Below are 26678 nucleotides of genomic sequence, written 5' to 3'. Positions count from 1 at the left end.
TGACTGCTGATAGACTAAAGGGAAAAAGGCATTGCCAAACGAAGTTTGCCAAAACAGCCACTACTTTCCATTCGGCACCGGTCGGCTCTATGAAGACATCTGCTGATGACACACTTTGGGGAGGCCTGCTCAAGCAGAGACTGCTGGAGAATCGCTATAACAAGATTGAACCACATGACTGCTTGCTGAGGGAGTCTGAAGCAGGCTCCCACACAACCTGCTGCCAAGCAGGGTGCCACAAAGGCGAACAACCACCACAAAGATGCCCTTACGCCACACTACAGGATGCAGCCTGCTCGGCCACGGTGGCACATACCATTACAAAATGAAATCCAGTCAACATGTTATATCTATTTTCATTCGGGCATCTACTCGACAGCCAAACAAAATATCAATTCCACCATGGGCCTCCTCAGAGCCCAGATTTTCGATCTGTTTCTATCGCTATACTATAAGCTACATGGGCAGGACAAGAAGACGACTGTCATGCTTAAAGTACCCTCACTATAATACTGTATAGACAACATAATAATTGGCCTTCAACCGAAAGCTGAAGAATGCTGCCTTTGCTGGCACAATACCAAGGTAGGAAACAAGACTATAAGAATTTTTTTTTTGCATCACATCCGGTTTACTGAGGTAACTAAAAATGTTTCATTTTTAAAGTGAAAATTGATGCACTCTTTACCATGTATGATATCCCACAATTCTGTGTAGGAGGACTGATGTTGGAAAAGATTAAAATGGCAGCCGAAGGAGTGGTTGAAAGAAAATGTATTTAAAGGAAAACACCACTGTTTTTCAATATTTTACTAGTTCTCACCTCAGCGTAGATGAATTATTACATACCCATCTTTTTTCAATGCGTGCACTTTTAATCTTTGTACAGCGCTTCTTGAATGTGTTAGCATTTAGCCTAGCCCCATTCATTCCTATGGCTCCAAACAAAAGTTTTATTTTGTGCCACCATACTGACTCGTGTAACTACTCACGTAACAGTCTTTAAATGAAAACATGGAAGTGTTTGGTGGATTCTAAATTCAGAGGCGTCATGCCCCCTTGTTTTTTATTAACCAAATGGATTTTTCATGCAACTTCAAAATCAAAGAAGCATCCATTAATCTGTTATTTGTCTTTTAATCTGTTTAATATGCACAATATTATCAATTCTGTGCTGCATCCTTGTCACTTTTCGGACATTTTCGCTGTTGTGATCGTGTTACATTACTTTATTCTGGCGGCAGGCGCTGCGGACAGCACAGTCGCAGATGTCATTAGCATCTGAGCGCGTTCACGGGCTCTTTGCTGTTGCTGCTGCATTTTGCTATCTGAGGAATTAAAATGTGTAAGAAACGCTCACAACATTTCCAAACCCCAGTACCGTAATGTGCAGTTAACCTCCTCTGTGTAGAAAATGTATGGTTTAAACGTTATTATGGTCTAGACGTTATATTAGTAGATTTCTAGATTCATTTTGGTACAATGCCAAAGTTGGGGGGGGGCTTGGGGATTGGGGGGCAGAATCACACATTTGAGGTAAAATTTGATGCAATAATGCATTCCTCTAATAATTTTATCTACAAATTTTTAAAATCTTTATTGAAAATTAAAAATCAATCACGTGGCTATAGCTTATGTCATTTTCGTGGTTTAAATACCTAATGGATTTAAAATTACATTTATTTAAAATGCAGTTGTTAATGACACAATTAAACAAGTCATTTATTAAAACGTAAATAAATAAAACATGCCGTTTCAACTTTAAATATGATACCAATATGTCATTATTCCGATTAAATAGTATTTGATATGAAAGTTAGTCAACACTTTTATTTTGGAGGTTTTTGCATGAAAGCAGGGGTGTTCAGATTATTAGAAATGTAAGTGCCATGGAAAAGACTATATAATATTTCGTTTGATGTCTGTGTATGCACAAATTTCGGTGAGCTGTGCACACTGTGCCCCCTTAAAGCAACACTATGTAGTTTCCATGTAAAAATGACTTACAGCTCCCCCATGTGGTTGAAAAGCGCAACAGTGCCTGGTATCAGACACTCTTCTGCAGGCAGGGGGAGGGGCGGGGCTGTGTGCTCTACCCTCCACCGCCACTTTCAGAGTGTGCTTGTAGCAGCTAGGAGGCTGCTCAGGTTGCAGCAACAGTACAATTTGTCCAGTTAAAAGTTGTTCTATCACTGAAATAATTTTAGTTAAATTACATTATTTAAAAGTTAAAAAAAAACTACATAGTGTTGCTTTAAAAAAAATCGGTGCATGACGCCCCTGTCTAAATTCATCCCTGTTTGGAGCCAATGAATGGGGCTAGGCTAAATGCTAATACATTCACGAGACGCTGTACAAAGATTATAAGTGCACACATTGAAAAAAGATAGGTATGTATTATTTTGTCTAAGTTGAGGTAATAATATAGTAAAATATTGAAAACGGTGGCGTTTTCCTTTAAAACATCTGTGAGCTTAAATATTTTAGATCATGAGAGGTGATGTTACATTGCTGAAAGCAGGTGCATTGTGAAGTACTTAAATGCTGCCTGTGAAGTTACAAATCTCAGGACACACAGCCAATCCAGTATAGAAGTTATTATTAGTATAGTATTTAATTATTTGTGTTTAACAGAATTTTTGAGCAAGTGTTACACTAAATCCTCTGTCTGTTACAGTTAACCCCATCTATGAGGTAAGTTGTAACATTTGCACTCCTGTCACTTTCGGTGTAATTGTACGAGAACATAAGGTTCTGGAAAGAACTATAAGTGTTCTTTTGTAGAAGAAATGTGTGTTGCTTGTGTAAAAATATTATTAAATCAGTATGAATGATTGAGGCAAAACTATCATGTGTTAGGTTGTACCCAGCTCTCCCTTATTTTTATGGCTTGTACATGCATACAGCAACAACATGATATGGATGCCTCTGGAAATTCTCATGTAATTGTGAATGTGTGCATCTTATACAGATGTTATGGGTGTGCAACTGTGCATGATTGAAATAAATGTTTACGTTATTAGGGGTCAAGCCCCCCTATTGTATTCATTAAGTGTTATTATTATTCCATTTCCGTCATGGAAGTCTATGGCGGCCAATAGAACCATACATAGGAAAGTTCTGAAACCTGACACACAGATAGAGGACAGCCTCAATAGTTATTATACAGTATAACAACGACGCAGTCTCTAACTCACACCCTCTAGCGCCACCAACAGTTCAAAATGCCACTTATGTTCATAAATAACTACTAATCCATACTATCCTAGAAACAAATTTCTTTAATCCTTTAAATCACTGGCGCAGGAAGATTTAAATGCACCACATGATGTAATTGTCATTCGTGAGATTTTTCCACCATTTTGAATTTTCCAAAAACACATTTTTTCGAATAGATATTTTCTTTGATTAATATGAAATTTGGTATATCATAGAGACACTCCATACAAAAAGTTATCAAAGGCTTTTTGATAGACCAATCAGTTCACTACCAACGAATTCAATAGGGAGCACGCCAAAATAGATGTGAGACTGTATCTTTTTAAAACTTTTGTGTATTGACATGAAACTTGGTATATGGTATAAACATATTATTATTATTATTATTACTATTATTACATGGTGCAGTGTTTCGCAACGCCAGTCCAACTCAGGCCTAATATTTTGTCAAAAGCCCCCTGATCTTTTGAGGATTTAACACGTTTAAGATTAGAAATGTATATATTTTATTATTATCACCTCTAATTTATTGTCCTAGTACACAAATACCGTCTGTTTGCTGTTGATCAACGCTTTGTAGATTTACGCGTCGTTTATTCCGCTCAACGCAGCTGTGAAGTTCGTCATGTGGAGTTGATAAACAGTACAGTATCTGTTTCGCCCTGCAGGTGGCACTGTTGACAACACACAATCAATGAAAATCGCTATCCATCAGGTAGACTAATAAAACAACTAATTTTCTCAATTCCTAATAACTTAATAACTTTTCGCAGCTTATGATGTCAATTTCTATGTAGCCTATATAAACTTAAAATAAATTTAATCAATAAAATGAAGGCCTATGAGATAGTATATAAATGCACTTACGAGCTAACATTTCTCTATGTTGAAATAGAAACGTTAAAAACAAAAAGCTACATACAACACTAAGCTATTGAAAGAGAGATACAGTAGGAATGCAAACAAAGAGCAGGCACAATTGATAAACAGAAAAAGACAGGCAGAACCGAGGAAAAAAGAAAAACATAAAAAACAACTGAAGCACTTTGAGTGAACAGTATTTTTACACTAATTTAGTTTTATGTTTACATCACAATTAATATCATGATAAAATGCATTCGCTGTGTTTGTGGGATCATGTTCTCAGGGGGATAAGCCCCCCCCCCCCATCCCATCCGACCCAACTGTCGAACATCGGAAAGAGGCTTATGAGTTGAATAGCTGTTTTATGAGACATCTTAAACATTCTAAAAGACTGATCTAACGTACAAAATGAATTTATTTTAGAAACATGAAAAAACTGAAACCCTAGAAGCCACGCCCTCTCCGCAGGTGATTAGAATTATTTAGTATCCCCAGAATTTCCCACTATTTGTAAAGTACGACCACGTTCGTATTCGGGGTTAATTATTATTTTACGATAATAATCGTAAATTTTTGTATGATTCACTCCGTACAAAATATTAATTCGCCAAGACGCCTACCCTTAAAATATGAAGAGTTTCGTTGCAAAACGAGATACCGGGTATACCCGTTTTTTTATTTTTCAGAAATCTCGTTTTTTGGTTGTGCATTCCATAACAATTCAACTGCAGTTGGTTTGTTTTGATTTAAACCTTCATAACTTAAAAAATACAGCTAAGTAGCACCATAAAACAAAATAATAACATGATAACATAATAATAAACATTTTTTGACAAAAATGTTAAAAACGGAGTTATCTCGTTTTGCAACGAAACTCTTCATATGTATGTACGAATTCCCGTGAGGGTCACGTGACCAGGCTGCTTCAGTAACCATGGTTATTTTACATAAAATGTTCAAGTAAAAAATACTATTTAAGATTTGAATCATTGTCTGTTTCAAAAATGTCGAGTCAGCAGTTCTTGTGATTTATGTTTTTCGGTTCATATTATGAACTTACATTTTTACAAGCTGTGGTTAGTAGCTGAATCAAAGGCAAAACAACACTAAACACTAAATCTTGGGAAAACTTATTTTTATGTTTGACATCCAGGCTACAGTATAAAGTAGACACTGTCAAACTATTTACATCAGCTTGAAATAAGACAGCATTAGATTAAAATGTTATCACAGCATAATACTTCTGAATTAATGGATAACTATGACGTTAAAAAGTGGACAAAAGTCTGCAAGCGTGTGAATCCAGCGCGCAGGCAAATTACAGCAGCGCGAGCACAGTGACAAAGCTTGCACGTAAAAAAGAAACCTGCAGAAATCGCAAATCCCACAGTCGAACACAAAAACCAAATCTGTGCGCGTAAATAAACACTTGCGAGGGAAATAACAAACCCCTCGAGTACAAGAAGTATGCTCACGCGCAGCCGATCTGCTCGCGCGCGAGCTGCGATTCTACACGCGCGAGAATATCATTCTACACACGCGCAAGTCAGTTTTAGTTTATCACTCAGGGGGCGGGGCAACACGACTTTGTGACAACAAATGCCATTGGCCCCTGCTACTCCTGTTGTGATTGGCTGTTGCTGCCGCCTCAAGTCATGTTGAAGAAGAGGTGTTTTTAAAAGATTTTTTTCCTGTGTTGTCTTTTAATGATTTTAGGTGTTTTTCATCAATGGCTGACCAAAATGTGCATGTAAGTGATTTTTTTATGTAGTTAAATGAAATATTGCTAAAGTTGAATAATTTATGATTAGTGAATCTGACCATTTAGGGCTGCACGATAAATTGCATACGATTGCGCATCTCGCCAGTAAAGCCGGTTCCGTGATTAGTAGTAAATCGTCACCTGCTTTAATGGAGCTTACTACACAGAGCCGTAGTTCACTGACAAGCTAGGCAATCACGGTCCTTATCGCAGGCGATTTGGGCGATATCGTGCAGTCCTACATTTAGTATTTTGTTATGGAAATAAAGGTTAGGAAATTGTTTCTCTGTGTAGTTTTACATCACGTCATGAGTGTAATATAAGCATTGTTTGTTGCTTGCTTTATGACCTCGAAATGCTCTATCGGAATGCAGTGGCGGCTGGTGCTGGTGGTGCATTACTGCTTATCAAAAATGATGAAAATGTTACTGTTGAAGTCAACTGTTAAAGCATGAAATAAATGTTATATGAATCTAAAAATCTGAGTATAATGTGGGTTTATTATCAGTAATAACCTAATCAAGGTAATAATTCTCTCTCTCTCTCTTTCACACACACACACACACACACACACACACACACACACACACACACACACACACACACACACACACACACACACACACACACACACACACACACACACTTTTTTTATGAACAGCGTTGTAAAAATCCCGTCATAGTCAATATATGTCATTTCATGTTTTAATGAATTGTTTTCTTTCACATAATTTCTAATCATGAATTTACAAGACGATAATACAAGTCAAAATGTGTTTATTTGTTTGTGAAGAGAACCGATAAACAGGGACCGTGCATCACTATATGTTAAACATCACATAGGGGGACCAGATGAGATTGGCTGAAATTCGGGACGGGGGCAGACGTTACGGGGGAATCATCCAGTAATAGTTTTATTTATTTTGTTTAATAATAAAAGATAATGAATTTCAAACTGAACCAATCATATTAATATGAGTTAATATGCACATAAATAAATAAATTGATATAGGCCTAATACGTATGGAAGTATTTTATACTTCATACAATAATAGTTAGATAATCCAATAATAGTTTTATTTATTTTATTTAATAATAAAAGATAATGCATTTCAAATGGAAGTTACTGAACCCATATTTTTTATTAATATAAGTATATACACATGGGCGTCATGCACCAATTGTTTTTAAGGGGGCACAGCTCACAGAAATTTGTGCATACACAGACATTAAAAAATATTATAGAGCTTTCAGTCTTTTCCATGGAACTTAACATTTCTAACAATCTGAGCCCCCCTTCATGTAAAAAGCACCAATAGAAATGTATTGACTAACTTTTATCAAATAATCAGAATAATGACATATTTGCATCATATTCACATCTGAAATGGCATGTTTTGTTTACATTCTGTGTAATTACTTGTTTAATGGTGCAATGCATTTGCCCAACAACTGCGTTATTTTTTAAATTAATGTCATTTTAAATCCATAAATAAACAATGAAAATGACATAAGCAACAAACAATGATTGATTTTAATGTCTGATAATGATTTAAAAATATGTTTATATATAACGCATTTTTGCACTAAATTTTACCTCACATGTGATCATGTGTGATTCCTACCCCCGTGCACTCGTTGGCGTTGTACCAAGATGATTCTAGAAATCTACTAATATAATGTCGACGTCGAGACTCTCACATTTTAAACCACACATTTGGTTAACTGCACATTACCATACATGGGTTTAGAAATGTTGTGAGCGTTAGGTGATACGGAAAGTCTGACGCAGTCATGTATTCTCCATTATACAAGCGCAAGCTTTCCAAATTCAACACGTAATAAAAATATCAGATTTAATAATTTAGCGATGTTATTTTAAAAAATTCTTTCCTGTGTAGAGACTTAAAGAAAATTATGTAGACTAATAATTTAAGTTTAATGTCCTAATGATCAGCCTACTTATTTGTTTGTCCCACAGCTGACATGGAACGTTATTAACCGGTTCAGGAACTTTATTTTTTTGTTCTAACCGGTTCAGGAACGGCAACTTTAGGGTTGAACCGAAAACCGGAAATGTTAAAATACTGGCTGTTTCTCAATTCCAAGAACGCAAAGAATGGACTTGCGTCCTCGTGGAGATCGGTCTTGCCAGGCGACCTCGGAAGAACGAACTCGGAAGTTTTGCCGCAATGACTTCTGGGGCGTAAAGTGATTTCAGCAAGTCTGCACTCGATGCATCCTCGATATCAAGAACACATCCGGGTATTTTCATGCGTCCTCTGTCCTTGCGTTCTTGAGAATTGGAATGAACTTGGAATGAACGTTAATGATGACGTAGAGCGAGGACACGAGGACGCAAGATCGCTGAAGAACGCATATTGAGAAACAGCCACTGTTTCTGTTCGGAATGAACCAATTGGGAAAAAATTCTGGTTCAAAGCCCTGATTCTAATAAAGGAAGAGCCAAAACCAAATTTGCTCAAACATAAACTCATGCTCGACCATGTCGAAGGCCTTATAAAAGTCTAAAAAATAAAATGATTGCACCATTGTTAATCAATTCATTATAATCTAAAATATCTAAAACAAGCCAAATGTTATTTGCTATATGCCTACCTTTCATAAAGCCAGATTGGGAAACTGAGACAATTTCTTCTAAGCATGGTTTTTATCTATTTGCATAAAGGGAAGCTTAAACTATTTTGTGTATGATTATTAAAACCATAAATGTTAAGAAAAAATTCCCTAGAAGAATGAAAACTTAATGAAACTTAAACTAAAATTAAACTTAGAACAAAAATTAACAACTGAACATATATAACAACTAAAGGACCAAAACCAAATTTCAGAAAATTTTATGTGGAGCTGAGTCCAATTCGTTTGCATGGAGAGGGCAGGGTTTATGACTTTTACTGCAGCAAACCACCAGGGTCTGATCAAAGCGCCAGAGGCTTCACTTTTCAAGATGTATGAGGCACACCCACTTTCCTCTCTGGCCAACTTTAAGGGGGCGGTGCCCCAGTGCCCCCTATTGACCAGCCGCCACTGATCAGATGTCAGTTTTCTTACACTATGCTTGTGTTTGAAGAAGATGATAGATTGTGGAAGATTGAATTATTAACAAACCTGCTTGCTGATTCTGATTTGTGTTTGTTTCTTAGGACATTCTGAAATTTCAGATTCTTTCAAGACTCCTTTCAAAATTAGAGCTAGCTCTCATAAGATCACCACTTGATTTTGATTTCCTTGAATTTACATGTCGTCAAGAAATGTACCTGTGTCAGACCCTGTCAAGACATGTTGATGTGCCAACAACGATCATCCAGGCCCTGCAGGAGCTATTTGCTCTTGTGAGGCAGCAAATAGAACTCACTGCCCCATCGACAGAAGTAACTACTGTGGCTGGAGGGACAGGGCGTCCAAGATATGACATTGACAGGGAGACTTTGGCTGAGCTTTGTCAACTAAATTTTTCAAAGCAGTATATTGCAAAGCTTCTGGGTGTTTCATGTCGCACTGTCTGTAGACGAATAAGAGAGTTTGGATTTTCCACAAAAACACACAGCAACATAAGTGATCAAGAGCTTAATAGTTTGGTTGTTCAGATTAAAAATGAAATGCCCTCTGCTGGATACCGAATGGTCAAAGGTAGGCTACAATCCATGGGGATTCATGTACAATGGAGAAGAGTTGCTGCTTCAATGCACGAAGTGGATTCGATTGGAGTTCTCTCAAGAATGTATGGATTGGGATGTGTGGTACGACGCACATATTCTGTTAGAGGCCCCCTGTCTCTTTGGCATGTGGACACCAATCACAAATTGATAAGGTTGTTTCACATTTTTTACATTATGAAATAAACTTGGTTTAAAACATTAGTGTACACTTTTATAATTTAAAGGCACTCTAAGCGAATCTGTGTAACTTCACTTCTTGATGACGTTCAAAGTGTTGTCAAACAAAACGGAGCGAATCTAACTCCTCCCCTCCCCCTCCCTTCTGTGCTTTCTGAAAGAGTCATGAATGCGCCCAACCCCCACTCCCAAATCCTTCTTGTCGTTTATTGGCTGGAACACTTTAGGGCTTTTCACACCTGAAATTGTTATCCCTGGGTTATTCTAAAACCAGGGTTAACGGAATCCTGGGTTATTTTTTTCATGTTTCACACTGTTCAAACTTAATCAGGGGTTAAGAGATAACCCTGGGTATTCATAATTTGACGTTTCACACTGCATTCCTAAGCCCTGGGTCAGGAGTCTCAAACCCAGCTCCAACACACCTGTCTGTAATTATCAAGCAACCCTGAACACCTTGATTAGCTACTTCAGCTGTGTTTAATTAGGGTCATAAAATTCTAACCCTGCTTCATTTCACACTGCATGCGTTTGGCACCACAATGCGGGGTTAACCCCACAAAAGCTAACCCTGCTTTCAAGCAGGGTTTCATAACCCTGGGTTAATTTCAGGGATAACCCTGCTTCTAAATTACAAATGTGAAACGATCCTTAACCCAGGGTTAAAAGCAGGGTTTACAACGAAGATAACTCAGCGTTAAGCACAGTGTGAAAAGCCCTTTTGTTATGTTTTGTGGTTGTAGGCTGCGCCACTTTGTTTTCGTTACAGTTTGTGGAGCCTGGGCTGTCTACAGAGACCGTGTTTTTACAGTGTGTTCAGGGGACAGGCAGCAGATAGTGAGGATTGCTGTTTGCTGTATGAAACAAAAAAATGTTTATGGCCTAAAACGCATTAATTCGCTTAGAGCGCCTTTAATTGTAAGACAATGAACTCATGTTGTTTTCTTATATTGTGCTCAAATTTTTAATAGGTACAATATTGTCATTTTTGGGGCAGTGGACGGATATTCTAGGAAGGTAATAGAAGTGAATGTTTTAACTTTCTTCATTTAATAATAGTTTTCATATGATTGTGGGTGCATCAGCAAGTTCATGTGTTACAGGTAATGTGCTTAAACGCTGCAACAAACAATCGTGCATCAACAGCCCTTGGCTTCTTCAAGGAGGCAACTGAAAGATATGGTGTACCCTCAAGGTAACTTGGTGAAAACACTTCAGTTGTCAATGTGAATAATACTCAGTATACTACAAAATAAAGAACAGTGCATACATATGCAATTTGAGATACACCTGACTGCATCATGTGTTTTACTAATATATGTTTACAAATATTAAAGGGATAGTTCCCCCAAAAATGAAAATTCTGTCATCATTTATTAACTCTCTTGTTGTTAAAACCTATAAATATCTTTGTTCTGATGAAGACAAAGGAAGATAATTTGAAGAATGTTTATAATCAAACCGTTTGTGAGCATCATTCACTTCCATAATATTCATTTTACTACTATGGAAGTGAAAGGGGCTTACGAATGGTTTGTTTACAAACATTTTTCTGTCAGGTTAACACAAACAAACACTGGGCCTGTTTAGGTTTGGTGTGGGCTGCCCCTAGCCCACTGTGCCCAAAAAAGCCAGCATGGGCCCTGCAGTGGCATGTTTTTAGGGTAGTTTAATTAGACAATATAACTATTTTTAACAAACATGCCCTACTAAAAACATCGGTTCTATGCATTTTGAGGCAAAACCAACCCTTGTGCATTGTTCAAATTCACTACCCTTTCATGTTGTTAGTGGCCAAAAAGGGCCACTAAATTAAACGACTGTAAACATTTATCCAATGAATATTTTTTTTCCAATTATTTGCATACATCTGTTAATCAACCTCAGTACTGATCAAAACTATTAAATGTTTACAAAATTCCATGATTTTAACTCTTTAATTGCCAAGTTAATAAGTGATTTGAACTGATTTGGGGGGAAAATACTGAAGTGACTGATTTTCAATATAAAAAGTGATTGTGGACTGGATTTTTCCTCCTTTTTCATAGTCTTGGGCATGTCAAAGATTGGTAAAAACATTGGCTTTGATGCAATTTTTGTTTGCAGCATCAGATTTTATTTTGTTCTGTTGGCACCAGCAGCTCAGGAGTGAGAAGGGGAACATGCAAGTGGTGTAAAAAACAAAAAAGAACAGGTCACACTTGCAGAGAGCACCAAGTCATAGGCTGCAAGTTCTGCTGGAAATACTAAATACACACGTGCACAAATACACACTAAAAGTTAGTTTGATTGTTTAGTTCTCCATCCAACTCTTGCTTCATTTTTCAGTTTATTTGAAATTGTTTTTACATTTTGGTTCATAATAAATGATGTTCATAAATCTGATGCAAAGATTTTTTTCAGATTTTTTTCCAGGAACGCACGCGCGCACACATACACACACACACACACACACACACACACATATGTAAGCAATAAGGTACGAGAGGCTGTGCTGTATCGTGAATAAGTAACGGCTGAAGGGCGTTGTTAGGCACGACGCGAAGCGGAGTGCCTGCAACCCCTTCAGCCGTTACTTATTCACGATACAGCACTTACCTCGAATACCTTATTGCTTTTATAAAACGGTTACCACACAATATTAAAGTAAAAAAAATATTAGTGCAACTTTCATGAAGTTAAATCAATAAAAGCATTCCTTCCGCTAGAAAAAATAGTCCCTGACTGCGAACAACAACATGAAAGCTCAAATAAAAACAACAAACTGTTTTCAGACTTTGTCTCCTTATATGTTTATGTGTTGCTAAGGGTGTTGCTAAGGGCGCAGTGATATTAAATAGAACCGTTGGGTGAAGCGGTCATAGCAGTGTTTTATCGTGAATAAAGCACACCTATTGACCAATCAGAATCAAGGATTGGAACTAACCGTTTTGTAAATGCTGTTACTTATTCACGATACAGCACAGCCTCTCGTACCATATTGCTTACTTATACTCCATATAACTCAATGTACAGTATAAGCCAGAAATTACGCTCTGCACAGGCCGAATAAGGGTTAAAGGTGCCACATGGTGATCAACTGTAAAAAGGACAAATTTGCCCTCTTTGCAAAAGGAAAAACCACCAACAATCAAGAATGCATGGTAATAAGGTTTTGCAATCAAAAGATGTTGTTATAATGGAAGTCAATGGGGCAAAAATGGCCAGAAACAATAAATGAGGGAGAAAAAATAAAATCTGTTGTGGCACAAAAACTAAAAATGCATCAAAGCCAATGTTTTTATCTAACTCTGACATGCCCAAGACTGTAAAAAAAGGTGAAAAGAATCCAGTCCACAATCACTTTTTATATTGAAAATCAGTCATTTTGTGTATTTTTTCCCCCAAATCAGTGACACCACTTGGCAATTAAAGAGTTAAAATCATGGAGTCTTTGTAAATATTTGGTAGTTTTGATCAGCACTTGATTAACAGATGTATGAAAAACAAACAAACAAAAATCCTCTGATACACTTTTACAAGCAGTTTAATTTAGTGTCCTTTATATGTCCTTTTATATTACAGAGTCAGAGCAGACCAGGGGGTGGAAAATGTGGAAATCGCAAAGTTCATGTTTTCAGTCCGTGGAACTGACCGTGGAAGCTTTATGGCTGGGAAAAGCGTTCATAATCAAAGGTGCACCATACCAGTTAATACTTCCTACTGTAATGATGAACAAAAACACTTTAGGAAGACGCATATAATGTAAGAATCTGTATTTAATTGGAGGGATAGTTCAGCCCAGAATGAGGATTCTGTCATCATTTGCTCACCCTCATGTTGTTGCAGACCTGCATTTCTTAATTCTGATGAACACGAAGGAAGATATTGTGAGGAATGTTTGTAATCGGACCATTCGTGAGCCCCATTCACTTACATAGTATTCGTTTATCCTACTGTGGAGGTGAGTGGGGCTCATGAATGGTTTGTTGCAGGCGTTCCTCGCGGTGTCTTCCTTCGTGTTCATCGGAATTGGGAAGTGTATACAGGTTTGTGGCAACGGGAGGCTGAGTGGATGATGACATAATTTTCATTTTTGGGTGAACTATCCCTTTAACAGGTAAATGTAAGGAAAATCTTAATTTTTAGGATTGAGCGTCTATGGCGTGATTTAAGGGTCTGCGTCACCTCTAAGTACTACGGGACACTACAAAGTCTGGAAAGAGACCACCTACTGGATTTATCCTCTGCCAACGACATTTTCTGTGTCCATTATATATTCCTACCTAAACTGCAGGAAGACTTGAGATTTTTTGCTGCAGGCTGGAACCACCATCCGCTAAGTACTGAAGCAAATTTGAGCCCAGAGCAGAAATGGCACATTGGTATGATGCATACGCAGCTTGACCAGCCAGAGAATCTTGAGGTTATTTTCCCATTCATTGGCATAAATGTTTTATCACACAAAAGCAATGGATTATCTACTTATTGATATATTGTATTATGCTTACACAATAGGATATCCAAGAGCCTGAGTTTGACTGGGAAGTTGCAGCAGAACATGATGGTGTAGATGTGGATGGTGCAGTATTGGTCCCGGAGTTCGAATGTCCGTTGAATGAGCAAGAACTGTCAGAACTTGGCACTCTTATTCGCCAAAGTGATCCTAACACACCACCTACAGACCTTTATGCAATCTGCCATGAATATGTGACTGGCAGATGCAACATATAGCAGTGTTTTGTTTCAACTTTACTTTGAATTTGTAAAAAGTTTATTTAATTATTACTATAATTCGCAACTGCAGATAATCATTTGCAAATGACTCTGTAACATTCTTATAATTTTAGAACCCCCACCAAAGTTTGGTAGTCTTTTAATACTGTGGGAGGTAACAATAAAATATTGGGAAAAAATGCTTATCTGATGCTAATTTTTTATTATACATGAAAATGTCTCCAATAAATGCAACATTTTAAAAACCTGTATTTACTGTTTATTTGATCAATTCAAGTAGTTGAAGAAATTAGTATTTTCTCATAACAATTTTAAAAACTTTTACTACAAAGCAATAATGCAAAGTAATTTTGCCTCCAAAATTGTAGCGATTCATCAATATGAACAATATAATGAACATTATACAATTTCATATGAAATCATTTGTCTCATGAAAATCATTTTCATCATTTGTTTAGCTCAGGGATCACCAATCCTGCTCCTGAAGGGACGGTATCTCTGCAGAGTAACCTTCTTTAGGTGTGTTCGATTAGGGGTGTGTTCGATTAGGGTTGGAGCTAAACTCTGCAGAGACACCAGCACCCTAGGAGCAGGATTGGTGAACCCTGGTTTAGCTTGTGAATGATGTTAAACCAATTCAGTTAGAACTCAGTTACTGCTGTCATAACATTAAAACGTACAGCATTTATTACTCGAAAAACTCCCAACAATATATCATGGGAATAACACACTAGTGTTGTAAGAATCTAGTGCCGACCAAACTCTTGGCTACCATTTATTGCTTCTGAAATTATGTCTTGGAACTCCTGATATGTTGCAATGTGTTTTGTTGGAAAAGTTATGGAGGTCGCACAAGCATTGACAACGGGATAGCATATGTTGTGATTACCATAACGTACATTACAATCATGGTCAAAGTCAATGTGAATTTTAAAGCCTTCCCTTTGTGATGCAATCAGTGGAATATGTGCTTGTCCCGTGAGCCACTGGAGGAAGCTGCCTACAGTGATGCAGTTACTTGTATTGCTCGTGCCCTTCTTCTCTGGAGTGGCAAGTTCTTCTAAACAAGATGCAAAAACAAAATTTTACACATAGAAACAAGCAAACTAATTTGAGAAAATGTCAATTTCTTTACCTTCATCCTCTAACTTCTGAATAAAATCCTGTAAGAAGTTTATAATGCGACACTCTGTATGGCGTCTGAGTGAGCCTTCCACACTGAAGACAGGAGCCAAGGCAAGCTCAAGGAATTCTGCATCCACCTAACAAGTTTAAAAGAGACATTTGCATTTTCATAAATAAAAATAAATAATGGTAGACCTACATCAAAAGACATTCTCTTGTGCAATCTGTACATGGGCGTCGGAACCATTATATGTGGTGTAGGTGGGTGTTTAAGACCAATAATATTGGACCCACTCAGTTATTCTCTAATTTAGCGCATATGTCTGTTCACTTGTCAGAGTGTCGTCAGTCAAATCCAATTATGAATGCCCTAATAAATTTAATTCTGTTATGTGTTTTAGCTACAGCTTTAACTTTCACGCTGCTGTTTCTTCAAATCTATTACACTTGGCTAATTTAGAGTTCATATAATTTATACTCCATTTCATCTACTTTCGCCTGCTGCAATACAACAAGGTAAACAAAGCTTTTAGGCTGTAAAAGCAATTGTTTAATTAAACGGCACAAGAATACAAGAAAATCTACCCCAGTAAATACTTTTTTGACCCACCCACATTTTTTTTTTTGCTTCTGACGCCCATGAATCTGTTTATTTTAACACCTTTTTCAGGTGTCCAGGTACAAAGAGCTGCAGGCAAGTATCACTATGATGAGTCAGTAAGTTGTGGAAGCCATACAGTTTCAATCCGTCACAGATCTGCTGCAACACTGGAATTATCCGTACCGCGGAGTGCAGAACTATGGCACTTAATATACAAGAAAGAAAACACATAAACTTACAAGTCTAAATTTTAACCTTTCACTTAAAGACATTGATTTTGAATACAAACTCAATAATCGCTGCCTTCCGCTCATGGATAATAGGTCCTGAATATCCGCTTGCCAAAATTCTTTCGGATAGGTTGGTTATAGAGTTTGTATCTGCAGCATCAATCTAAGAGTAAAAAGACAAATGTCCTAGTGTTAATATAGTTCAAAGGCTTAGGGAAATGTATAAGATTGTTGTACTTTAAAACATGTCATATATATAGTGTACATTTTTAAATGTTTGAAGTGTTGGATCTAGTTTTTAAAAACCTGTTCAATAAGCTCTATGAGCTCAGGATCTGTAACATTGTCTTTGGACATCTCCTCCTTGTTAATAGTGCCTGAACAGATGTAGTCATAGCACCATTTCTTAAAAAAATTGGGTGGTGGGCCCCCTTGTGCTACACTCACAGCAAAAATCTCTCCACAAGTCCTGCAATAACATAAAAGTGAATTGTTTTAATAGTTTTGTGGCAATGTAACTGTTATGTGGTTGAGGAGTCTTGTCAGTCATGTTTTTTTTATTTTACACTATATTTATTTATTACACAATGCCACTAGAGTGCTGTTTTAGTAGCTGGCTGTACATTATCCCTAACATATTTTTATACTAAAAAAAGAATAGAATATAGAACTTCGATAATTAATAGAAAAACATTAAGAACCTAACAGAAATTAACAATATGCTATTATAAAGTAATATTTAATTATATTTTCTTTGAAATTAAGTACTTTTATCAATTTTCTTACTATACCACCTACTTGAAATTATCATTCATATAATCTGTAATGGAGTACTTCGGAGCTTTCCCTGTGTCTCCTCCCTCAAAAAGGTGTGATTCTATTCCTCTCAGCATTTCTGTTAAAATGTAAAGTCAGCAAATAAAAATAAAAAATGCACTAGTGATTTAAGGCAATCTAGACATATACTTCACCTGTTAGAAATTCTTTTCGGAGAGCTCCACTGTCTATTCCATACTCTCCGAGGAAATTAATAGAGAGAATATTCTTGGGAGAGGAATTTTTTTGCCGCTTCCACTGCAACATGGACCTTTCATACAGACCTTCTCTCGTAACACTTACATTAAAGGTTGATGTGTGGTCTACACAATCTGCAAGCTCTGTGAGGATATCAGACAAGCTGAAAAAACAGAACAAGCTAAATTAAACAACTACATAACAACAAAATACACCAAACAGCTTTGTAAGGAAAGGTAAGGTCAGTCAGGTGTCATCAGATATCTTCAATTTACCTTTTACATGGTTTCTCTCTCATCTTTTCCACTACTTTATCTGCAACCTCACTCTCAAGCAACTTTTCAAATTCCTCAACAAGGCTGCAAAGAGAACACAAATGTTGGTCTGAAAGCATCTTTAACTAGCAGCAGTTTTTCCAAATGTATAACGATTCAAATAATCTGTAATTAGTACATGAATTTTGTGTAAAATTAATTCCGGGAATCGTCACAAACCTTACACCGCAACTGCTTGCGTGAAGTTCCACATAGTCTCTCGAGAACAAATCCAGGCAAACTGGACAGGCAACCTATAAAATTTAATTACAATGGTTAAGCACCTTTTTTAAAATTAGTATGAACATATGAATTACATGTGAATACTAATTAGATCTCAGAGAATTATATTGATGCAAATGCATTATGTAAGGAATAATTGACAACGGGCCATTGAATTATAAGAAAATAATGCACACCCAAGGTGGTAATGCTGTTACACCGTGGGTGTGCATTATTTTAAAATAATTCAAAGGACCGGAGTCAATTATTCTGCTTATACCACGGTTACCTTAAACATTGTTCTGGTGAATCATTCAACAAGAACACAGCATTCAACAGACTTCTGGTATAATAAATAACTAGGGCTATGTTCACATCTTAGAGCTTAATTTGTACAGATCCAATTTTTGTATTTGAATTTAGACTGGACTCGACTAACTTAACCTAACCTGAGACTAATAAATAATAAGGTTAAAGGTGTTAAGAAAAAGGAGTGTGATAAGGCTCTATATATCAGCATGGGTGTAAGCGCTGCAGTCAATGTGCAGCTGAATGTGTGCATGTTTTTATTTCAGTTTTGATGGGTCAGGGATTGGTTAGTGGCGTAGTGATACAAATGGTAAAATGGGTCCCAGGATCATACCAGTGGAATATTGCACACTAGACTTTGAGCATGCAAATATTTTTTTCAAATGCCACTGGGAATAAGGGTGGGAAGAACTGTCAACATAACTTATTACATTAAAAGCTTAAAAAGCTACATATACATATACTGTCATAATACACTCTGTTTAGAGAGATAAACATACTACAATACAAGTATGCATACAAATAACTTTATTAATGAGCTACGGTACATTAGCGGTTCATCCATTTTTGCTTTTCAATGGGTAATGTACCCATTCCGCTCACACATCTTTACATTGAGCATTGAAATGCAGTGAAATATTTGGTTGCGTTTCTGGTCTGACGCAATAACATCATAGCATATGAATAGAAGCTATGGTGGCCGGTGACTTCTTTATCGATGCTGCATTATGTGAAGCTTATCAAATCAAGTATTAAGCATCATGTGTGTGGCTCGTTATGTCAAAATATGAGTTTGGGAAGTCATGTGAACCTATGTGCATCATGTCAAAACATGCCTGCTGTAGACACTTGAACGAGGTTTATGATAAAAGAGACGCTCACGTTTGCCAGATACTTGCTTAATCTCATGTGCAATCAGGGTTTAGTGTAAGTGTCTTGAGAGTATTTTATGAACATAAGAGTCTCTATCATAAATCGTTTAGACGCATGTTTAGCCGGCACGTATTTTGACATGATGCACATAGGTTCTCATGACGCACCGAACACATATTTTGACATGGCGAGCAACACACACAACACTCTGAACACATATTTTGAATTTGCGCCCCTTGGAAGAGAAGTCACTGGTAGTACAGAATAGAAGTCAATGGAACAAAATAGTGTAGAGTGACCACAACCTAATAAAGCCAAAATGTAGCTAGCTACCATGTGCAGTTTTACTCTGTGTTGTAGTCTCCACCACCACATCAAAAACAATACTACCCTGTTTTTACAACAAAATCTAACTACTTATGTAATGTGATGTGAGAACAAGAGCAATGCCATTTCTGACCAGAGCCGTCAAACTAAAATGGATTTGCAGACACAAATATATACCCCCCCCACAAAAAAATCTGATTTTATGTGCTTTTTTGCCGTTCACACTAGCTTATTATGAGACAAGATATTAATAACAGTTGGATCTGGACAGACAGTGTGAACATAGTTTAAATCTTTTTAAAATATAGCTATAGTGCATAGTGATTTACCTTTGTATCCTCCACAGACGGGGAGACTGTTGGAAGCTCATTTAAGGATCCCTTTATTTTGGATGAAGTCATTACAAAAGCATGGTTAGGAACTTAGTTGGGTACTAAAATGTTCCCAAAATATAATAAAATAAGTAGTGAAAATTGGTCTATACCTTGACATCAGCTATGGATGTGGAGACTGCTGGTGGTTCATTTGAGACTGCCTTTGTTTTTAATGGGGCCACAACAAAAGACTGGTTAGATAAAGAACTTTCAAAATTAAAAGGTAACACTTTACAATAAGGTTCATTAGTTAAGATTAGTTAACTAAATTAGTTAACATGAACTAATAATGAACTGCACTTGTACAGCATTTATTAATCTTTGTTCATGGTAATTTCAGCCATTACTAATACTTTATAGGAATCTTGTTAACATTAGTTAATGCACTGTGAACTAACATGAACAAACAATGAACAGCTTTAATTCTATTAATAAACATTAACAAATATTAATAAATGCTGTAACAAATGTATTGCTCATCATTTGTTCATGTTAGTTAATACATTAACTAATGTTACCTAATGAACCTTATTGTAAAGTGTTACCAATTAAAACCAATCATACACCCTCCAGTCACTTAAAAGACCTACTTTAGATTATTTTCAGCAACACTTAAAACTTAAACATCTTTAGAGGGTACATTATGAAACTTACATCTTTATCAAAATCATGAATGGTGGATTCCAAACTGGAATCATCATCAGAGATTATCTGTAAAAATTGTGTCAATTAAATACTGTAAAATAATTTAACAAATTAAAATAAACAAGCAGTAAGTACATTTGTAGTATCTTACCTCACAATTATGGATGCTATTTTGCTTACATTCGGCCACATGAAAAGCTAGCAGCTGTATTGGCACGTAAGCCTGACAGGTAATGCAGTTGGCTTTAGGCATACTTTCAAATTCTTTGGCTGACAATGGTAATGGTGAAGTATCTAATTTATGCTGAATTGGCATTATGTAGAGGCATGCCTTTCCTCCTGCTGCCTTGATTATATTAAGACCAGTGTAGCCCTCTGCATCAGGTGACACTACTGTCAGTGAACGTTGGCCAGATCCACCTGTTCGGATAAAATAAATCTGAGTTTACTTCTTCATATTGAAGACAACATTTACAGGATAATGAATAAATTAATTGTTCAATTGTTTAAATTGTATAAATTAAAAGTTAATGTGTTTCTTACCAGCTGCTTTGTATATCATCCAAGCCCCATCTAATTCTCTCAGTTTTGGGAAGACTTCACAAAAGAGCGATGAAATCTGTAAACAATTTAAATGAATGTTACCCAGACAGACACTGGTGCTGCATGATACATAAAGTAAAGTAATATATTATATCATTGCTTTATAACATGGTGTTCACATACATTACTATTTAAAGTACTATTTCATTTTTATAAATATAAATATTTAAATGAGAACCTTTACATTGGGAATTAACTTGTATTCAAAAGCAGTACTGTATATAACAGCTGACATCATGAATATGTTGATTAGCATTTGACATTACCCAGCGCCAGTTTCACAAAATACTGTGGGAAACACTGTTCTGTCATAATTTAATCACCCTCATGGTATTGTGGTAAACCTGGAATACACTGCATGACTTTTGCCCTGATTCTAAAATTGTCTGCAGATTTTGGCCATTGATACAGACAGATTTTGAACAGTTGCCATTTTCTGCAAACGATGTGGGTGTCTTCTAACCATGAATAATGCAAATTCTTCTCTGCATTATTAATGGATCTCAGAAAACATATTATAAAATAAAAAATGCAGTTAATGACCACACACCTACAGATTGTAGCATCTGAATTTCTTAAAAGCAAAAAATTTTATTTTCTTAAGATGATGAAATTCTGACTTGAGAGTACAAACATACATTTTGTGTTGTAATATTTATTATTACTATATTTCTATATATTTAGTTGATTCCTAATAGATTATATTCATTTCTTTCTACCTTATATTCTATGTTAGATGCTGCATTTGTATTGCCTTAACAAGTAGATATGAGTTTTCAGTGGTGTCATTCTCAAGGTTCTTAATAATGTCATGAGACAACATTGTAAAGCACTAATTTTCCACTGTCTGTGCTGGTATAATAACACTGAATGAATTTGCTTCTAGTCCAGGGGTGGCGAACGTTAGTCCTGGAGAGCCACAGTCCTGCAGATTTTAGCTCCAACCCTGATTGAACCTCATCTGTCTGTATGTTTCTAGTAACTCTTTAGACCTTGATTAGCCTATTCAGGTGTGTTTGATTGAAGCTGGAGCTAAACTCTGCAGGATTGAGGCTCTCCAGGACTGACGTTCGCCACCCCTGTTCTAGTCAGACAGAGTCAGAATGAGTGATGTAAATCTATACAGTTCTAGACAGAGTTAAGATAAGCATCCAAACGCAATTATGATTTTCTTTCAGAATAAACTGTGTTCATTTTATTATTTCATCACTTTGTCTCCTGTCTGCAATTTTTCCCTTCATCTCTGATAGTAGACATTCAAGTCTGCAGGATGGTTAGATCTATTATACAGTCACGTATCAAGAATCTATTAGATCTATCACTACCTCTGCATGATTAGCTTCTTCAGGCACGCTAATTGTCCTTCGGCCCAATCCTGCCTGGAGAAGGACCATTTCTTTACTTCCTTTTGGTGTTCTCTCTCTATATTCATCCAGGAGAAAGAACTGCACAGGAGTAGATTTTCTACACCTTTTTCTTGTAACTTTTCCTCCAGCTTTAGATTTAAAAAGGCCTGGAAATGCTCTGTGGATAATGCAAAGGACAATTATATTACATACAAACATATATAATATATTTATAATATATGAGAGAGAGAGAGATGCTATGTGTTTTGACAGTTTGAATTTATAAACATACAATAAGAAAAGCCGTAAGTCTGACCAAGGGACATTGACAGAGAGACTTTGATCTCGTCGTCATGTGGTCACATGGTTCATGGAGCTCTCAATAGTTCCAAACTGTCAGTCTGATAGAATGGATTTAAGTGGGAAAGATGGCAGGCGCCACTTTATCTGTAGCAATTTTCACTAAATATCAACACATAGGCTATGCCTTAATTACTACACAGACTACATTTAGGCATGAACAATCAGGTGTGTTTATATTGTATATTTTGCATGTGCTAAATAAGGAAATAAATCAAACTTGACTATGGTGATATTTCTGGCTTTTGACTTTGGCTTCATGTTTTAAAATAGATAGAAAATATAGGGTTATGTGACCCATAAACATGAGGAGTTGTGTTGTGAATGTTAACTATGTTTGAAACTATAGAACAGTCCATTACATGAGTTCCTTCCACATTCCATTCCTTCTATGGAGGTCTATGGGTGTTCCCACTGGGAACTTTCTCTTTCAACAGCTCTGGTCTAAGAAAATATCTATAGCACACTTCCTAAGACCAGTCTAAAAGATCAGTGGAAAGTTTGGTGGATATAGTTCTTAGAGGAGTTAAGAGTCTCATTAGGATAAGTTTAAAGAGATAGTTTACCCAAAAATGAAAATTCTGTCATCATTTTTACTCACTCTCACGTTGTTACAAACACCTGTATAAATTCCTTTGTTCTAATGAACATGAAGGAAGATATTTTGAGAAATGTTCATAATCAAACCAATCGCGAGCCCCATTTACTTCCATAGTATTCTTTTTTCTACTATGGAAGTGAATGGGGCTCATGATCAAAATATCTTCCTTAGTGTTCATCAGAACAAAGAAATTTATATGGGCTTGTAACAACATGAGAGTGAGTAAACAATGACAGAATTTTCATTTTTGGGTAAACTATCCTTTAAAGTAAAACAACAGTATGTTGGCTTTCTTAATTCAACATAAATATCATGACAAACAATCAGTTACTAATCATTTTTTAACATTCACTTTAGATTCCTAAATACTTCCAAACCTGGCCATATCCTGTTGCACTTTGCCAGCCTCAACGGTTCTAGGACCTGCCTGGCATCCTCTTGGAGCTTGCACTCTGTCAGCCTCAAAGGTCCTAGGGCCTGCCGGCATTTCATCTATATAATGAAGTCATTTACAAGCTGCTGATTAGTGACTTGCGGCACTAACCTGTTTTTATGTAACACTAACTTGTAACTAGCTAGCATGTAGCTGATTGTACACTTACCACTTTGAGAAACACTAGCATTAATGTTTGAAGGACCTGAACCCAGGGAATTCCTCAATAGGTTCACCAGATGTCTTGTGGCATTCTCTATTTTCACCTATTTTAGCAATCAAAAAAAAGACAACACATATAACATATGTTAAGTATATGTTGGTGAAGTTTTTTTTACATGAGAAGTCTGTCAATGTTTCGGAGCATACCAGTTTATAGATATCTCTATGGCTCTTCCCAAACAACACAGACGGAGCAAAGACACAATGAAAATATGATTAATGACTGTGGTGTTTATTTTCATAAATTAACATTCCTCTAATTTATACTAAAGCAATAAACCCCAAGAAGCAGTGGGTTACCAGTGCATTTTCTAACAGCTAAGGGGCGTTGTTAAAACCCCCTTAGCTGTTATAAAATGCACTGGTAACCCAACGCTTCGAGGGATTTATTGCGTTTATAAAACGGTTACTTCATATGCATAACGTTAGCGAGATTTTATAAAATAAAACATAAATAAGTTGTTATTATATTAGTACAAATATTACTCTTCCGCCAAACAAAGTAGTTCCTCAGAATCAAGTGTGACTGAAACAGAGCGCAGTTCCCAACCAACAGAGATGCAGCAAAGACACAATGAAAATATGATTTAAGACTGTGGTGTTTATGTTATACATCACCATTCATCTAATTTAGACATTAACATTTATATTGTGCAACTGTTGAAGTGATGATCAAATATGCTTGGAAGCATGCTGAACTATTTCCCCGTCAGCGTTTTTTTTTTTTTTTAAGTTGCCACCCAGTTTTAGTTTAATGCCTTGCAGAAAAATTATCTTATATCTTATATTGTATTTTATAACGGCTTAGAACGCGTTTCAACCAATCAGAATGAAGAACCAGAACTGCCCGTTTTATAAAACAAACAAAAATATGTTTCATCCTGAATGCATGTTTAAGTTGGGTAAGAACGCCACCTAGTGGATTATAGCGGAAATATGGATTTTGATACTGTTGTAAAAACGCCTCAGGGAAGCATTTTCTTTTAATTGATGATATATATTTTTCAACCAGTCAGAATCAGAATGAACGACCAGAACTGCCCGTTTTATAATTACTATTTTTGAACATCATGTAAAAAAATCCTAATTTGTCTGTTTTAAGATTATATTGAATTCATTACATTGCATTCAAATAATTGAAATAACCAACATAATCATTCACAGGAAAATATTCAGTATTAGTTCAATTCCAGCAGTCTTATGTTAACAATTTTAACCCCCCCCCCCCCTTAATCAAAGTAATTACTTAGTAATCCTGTTCAAATATTATTGTTTAATCAATTATTATGGACTGTTAGTCTAGTGGTGCTCAGCCGTTTTTCCTTATCTTCTCGTTTAGAACAACTAATGTGAATCCTCAAGCCTGACTATTAAATTGACTAGATTATGATTATAAAACATGTATTAAACTTATAAAGTTGTTTGGAAAGAAATATTACCTCATTACTCTCCGCCATCTTTACGTTTTAAGCATAAGCATATACTGTAAAAAAGATTTTAAACACTTGAGGCGGCAGCAACAGCCAATCACAACAGGAGAAGCAGGGGCCAATGGCATTTGTTGTCACAAAGTCGTGTTGCCCCGCCCCCTGAGTGATAAACTAAAACTGACTTGCGCGTGTGTAGAATGATATTCTCGCGCGTGTAGAATCGCAGCTCGCGCGCGAGCAGATCGGCTGCGCGTGAGCATACTTCTTGTACTCGAGGGGTTTGTTATTTCCCTCGCAAGTGTTTATTTACGCGCACAGATTTGGTTTTTGTGTTCGACTGTGGGATTTGCGATTTCTGCAGGTTTCTTTTTTACGTGCAAGCTTTGTCACTGTGCTCGCGCTGCTGTAATTTGCCTGCGCGCTGGATTCACACGCTTGCAGACTTTTGTCCACTTTTTAACGTCATAATAACATGCATAACAGATTTAACAATCATCGTAGTTTTTATTTTTAGGTCAACTATATTTCGGAAAGCTTGAAATGTTCTTTTGTTACACTTTATGGGTTGTAAAACATTTTGTTCTTTCTTCTGTAAAAAAAGTATATTTTTATGTGACATATATTTAAATATTTTAGGTAAAACAATTTAAACTTCTTTTTATAAGTTATGTCAAATTATCACAGGTCAAAAGTAGTAGGTTGAATTGACTTGCAAAACCAAGTTGTTTTAACTTCATGCTACATTTTTTTGTTTACAGTGGTGGACATTCATCTATCACTGCCTGCCTTAATTAATTGCTAAATAATTAACGGAGTGCCCAGTTTCTCCAGCAATACTGTGGTTTAAATGATCTGTCAGTGCATCTTCTAGATCAAGTCAACAATAGTTGTTTTTGAAATATATCTCTGTGTTGGTAATGACTAAACTGAATAATTAACCGTCATAGTAAATCAACAAGCAGTCAATCAAAGCAGCAGTTTTTCCTTCCCTTTAACTGAGGTCAGGAGGGCAAGTACAAAGGCAATGTGAACATTTCATGTGTTCCTGAAGAGCGATATCAGTTGAAAATGCATGTTACCTTCAGACAGTATTTGGCAAATGTGCCCCATGTGTGATTCTCTTAAGCTTGCCCTCCTCAGCTGACCTCTCACCTCTGCTCTCTGTCTCTCTGCACTTCAGGTCGGAGTCACTGCACAAACACAGATGAAGGCGTGTCACCTTTCTTCAGCA

The 26678-nt window shown here is 36.4% G+C and overlaps 2 protein-coding genes across 3 annotated transcripts; one reads left to right on the top strand and one right to left on the bottom strand.

The window, feature by feature from the left end:
• The first annotated feature begins 7532 nt into the window (after positions 1-7532).
• Positions 7533-14620, top strand: LOC141350046 (uncharacterized). The gene is made up of 6 exons (XM_073854221.1): positions 7533-9677; positions 10674-10719; positions 10806-10897; positions 13267-13377; positions 13831-14107; positions 14200-14620. Exons 1-6 carry the CDS (start codon positions 9118-9120, stop codon positions 14413-14415), a joined length of 1302 nt encoding a protein of 433 aa, XP_073710322.1. The 5' UTR covers positions 7533-9117; the 3' UTR covers positions 14416-14620.
• Positions 14621-14695: 75 nt separating this feature from the next.
• LOC141350045 (G2/M phase-specific E3 ubiquitin-protein ligase-like) lies at positions 14696-24901 on the bottom strand. Of its 2 annotated transcripts, XM_073854219.1 has the most exons (17): positions 23965-24901; positions 23740-23854; positions 22381-22579; positions 20996-21071; positions 20604-20872; positions 20462-20518; positions 19918-19968; positions 19763-19813; positions 17883-17956; positions 17664-17747; positions 17346-17551; positions 17173-17269; positions 16681-16843; positions 16434-16537; positions 16205-16349; positions 15554-15680; positions 14696-15478 (listed from the first exon to the last, which is right to left on the bottom strand). In XM_073854219.1, exons 2-17 carry the CDS (start codon positions 23847-23849, stop codon positions 15165-15167), a joined length of 2127 nt encoding a protein of 708 aa, XP_073710320.1. In that variant the 5' UTR covers positions 23850-23854; positions 23965-24901; the 3' UTR covers positions 14696-15164. The 2 variants fall into 2 exon arrangements, with proteins under 2 accessions (XP_073710320.1, XP_073710321.1); XM_073854220.1 differs by lacking the exon at positions 23740-23854 and having other exon boundaries at positions 23965-24899.
• Between the last annotated feature and the right edge of the window lie 1777 nt (positions 24902-26678).

This window comes from Misgurnus anguillicaudatus, chromosome 16 (assembly GCF_027580225.2).
Source record: "Misgurnus anguillicaudatus chromosome 16, ASM2758022v2, whole genome shotgun sequence".
Taxonomy (NCBI): domain Eukaryota; kingdom Metazoa; phylum Chordata; class Actinopteri; order Cypriniformes; family Cobitidae; genus Misgurnus; species Misgurnus anguillicaudatus.
Note: the sequence above shows the minus strand (reverse complement) of the source record. Positions and strands in the feature narration are given on the sequence as shown.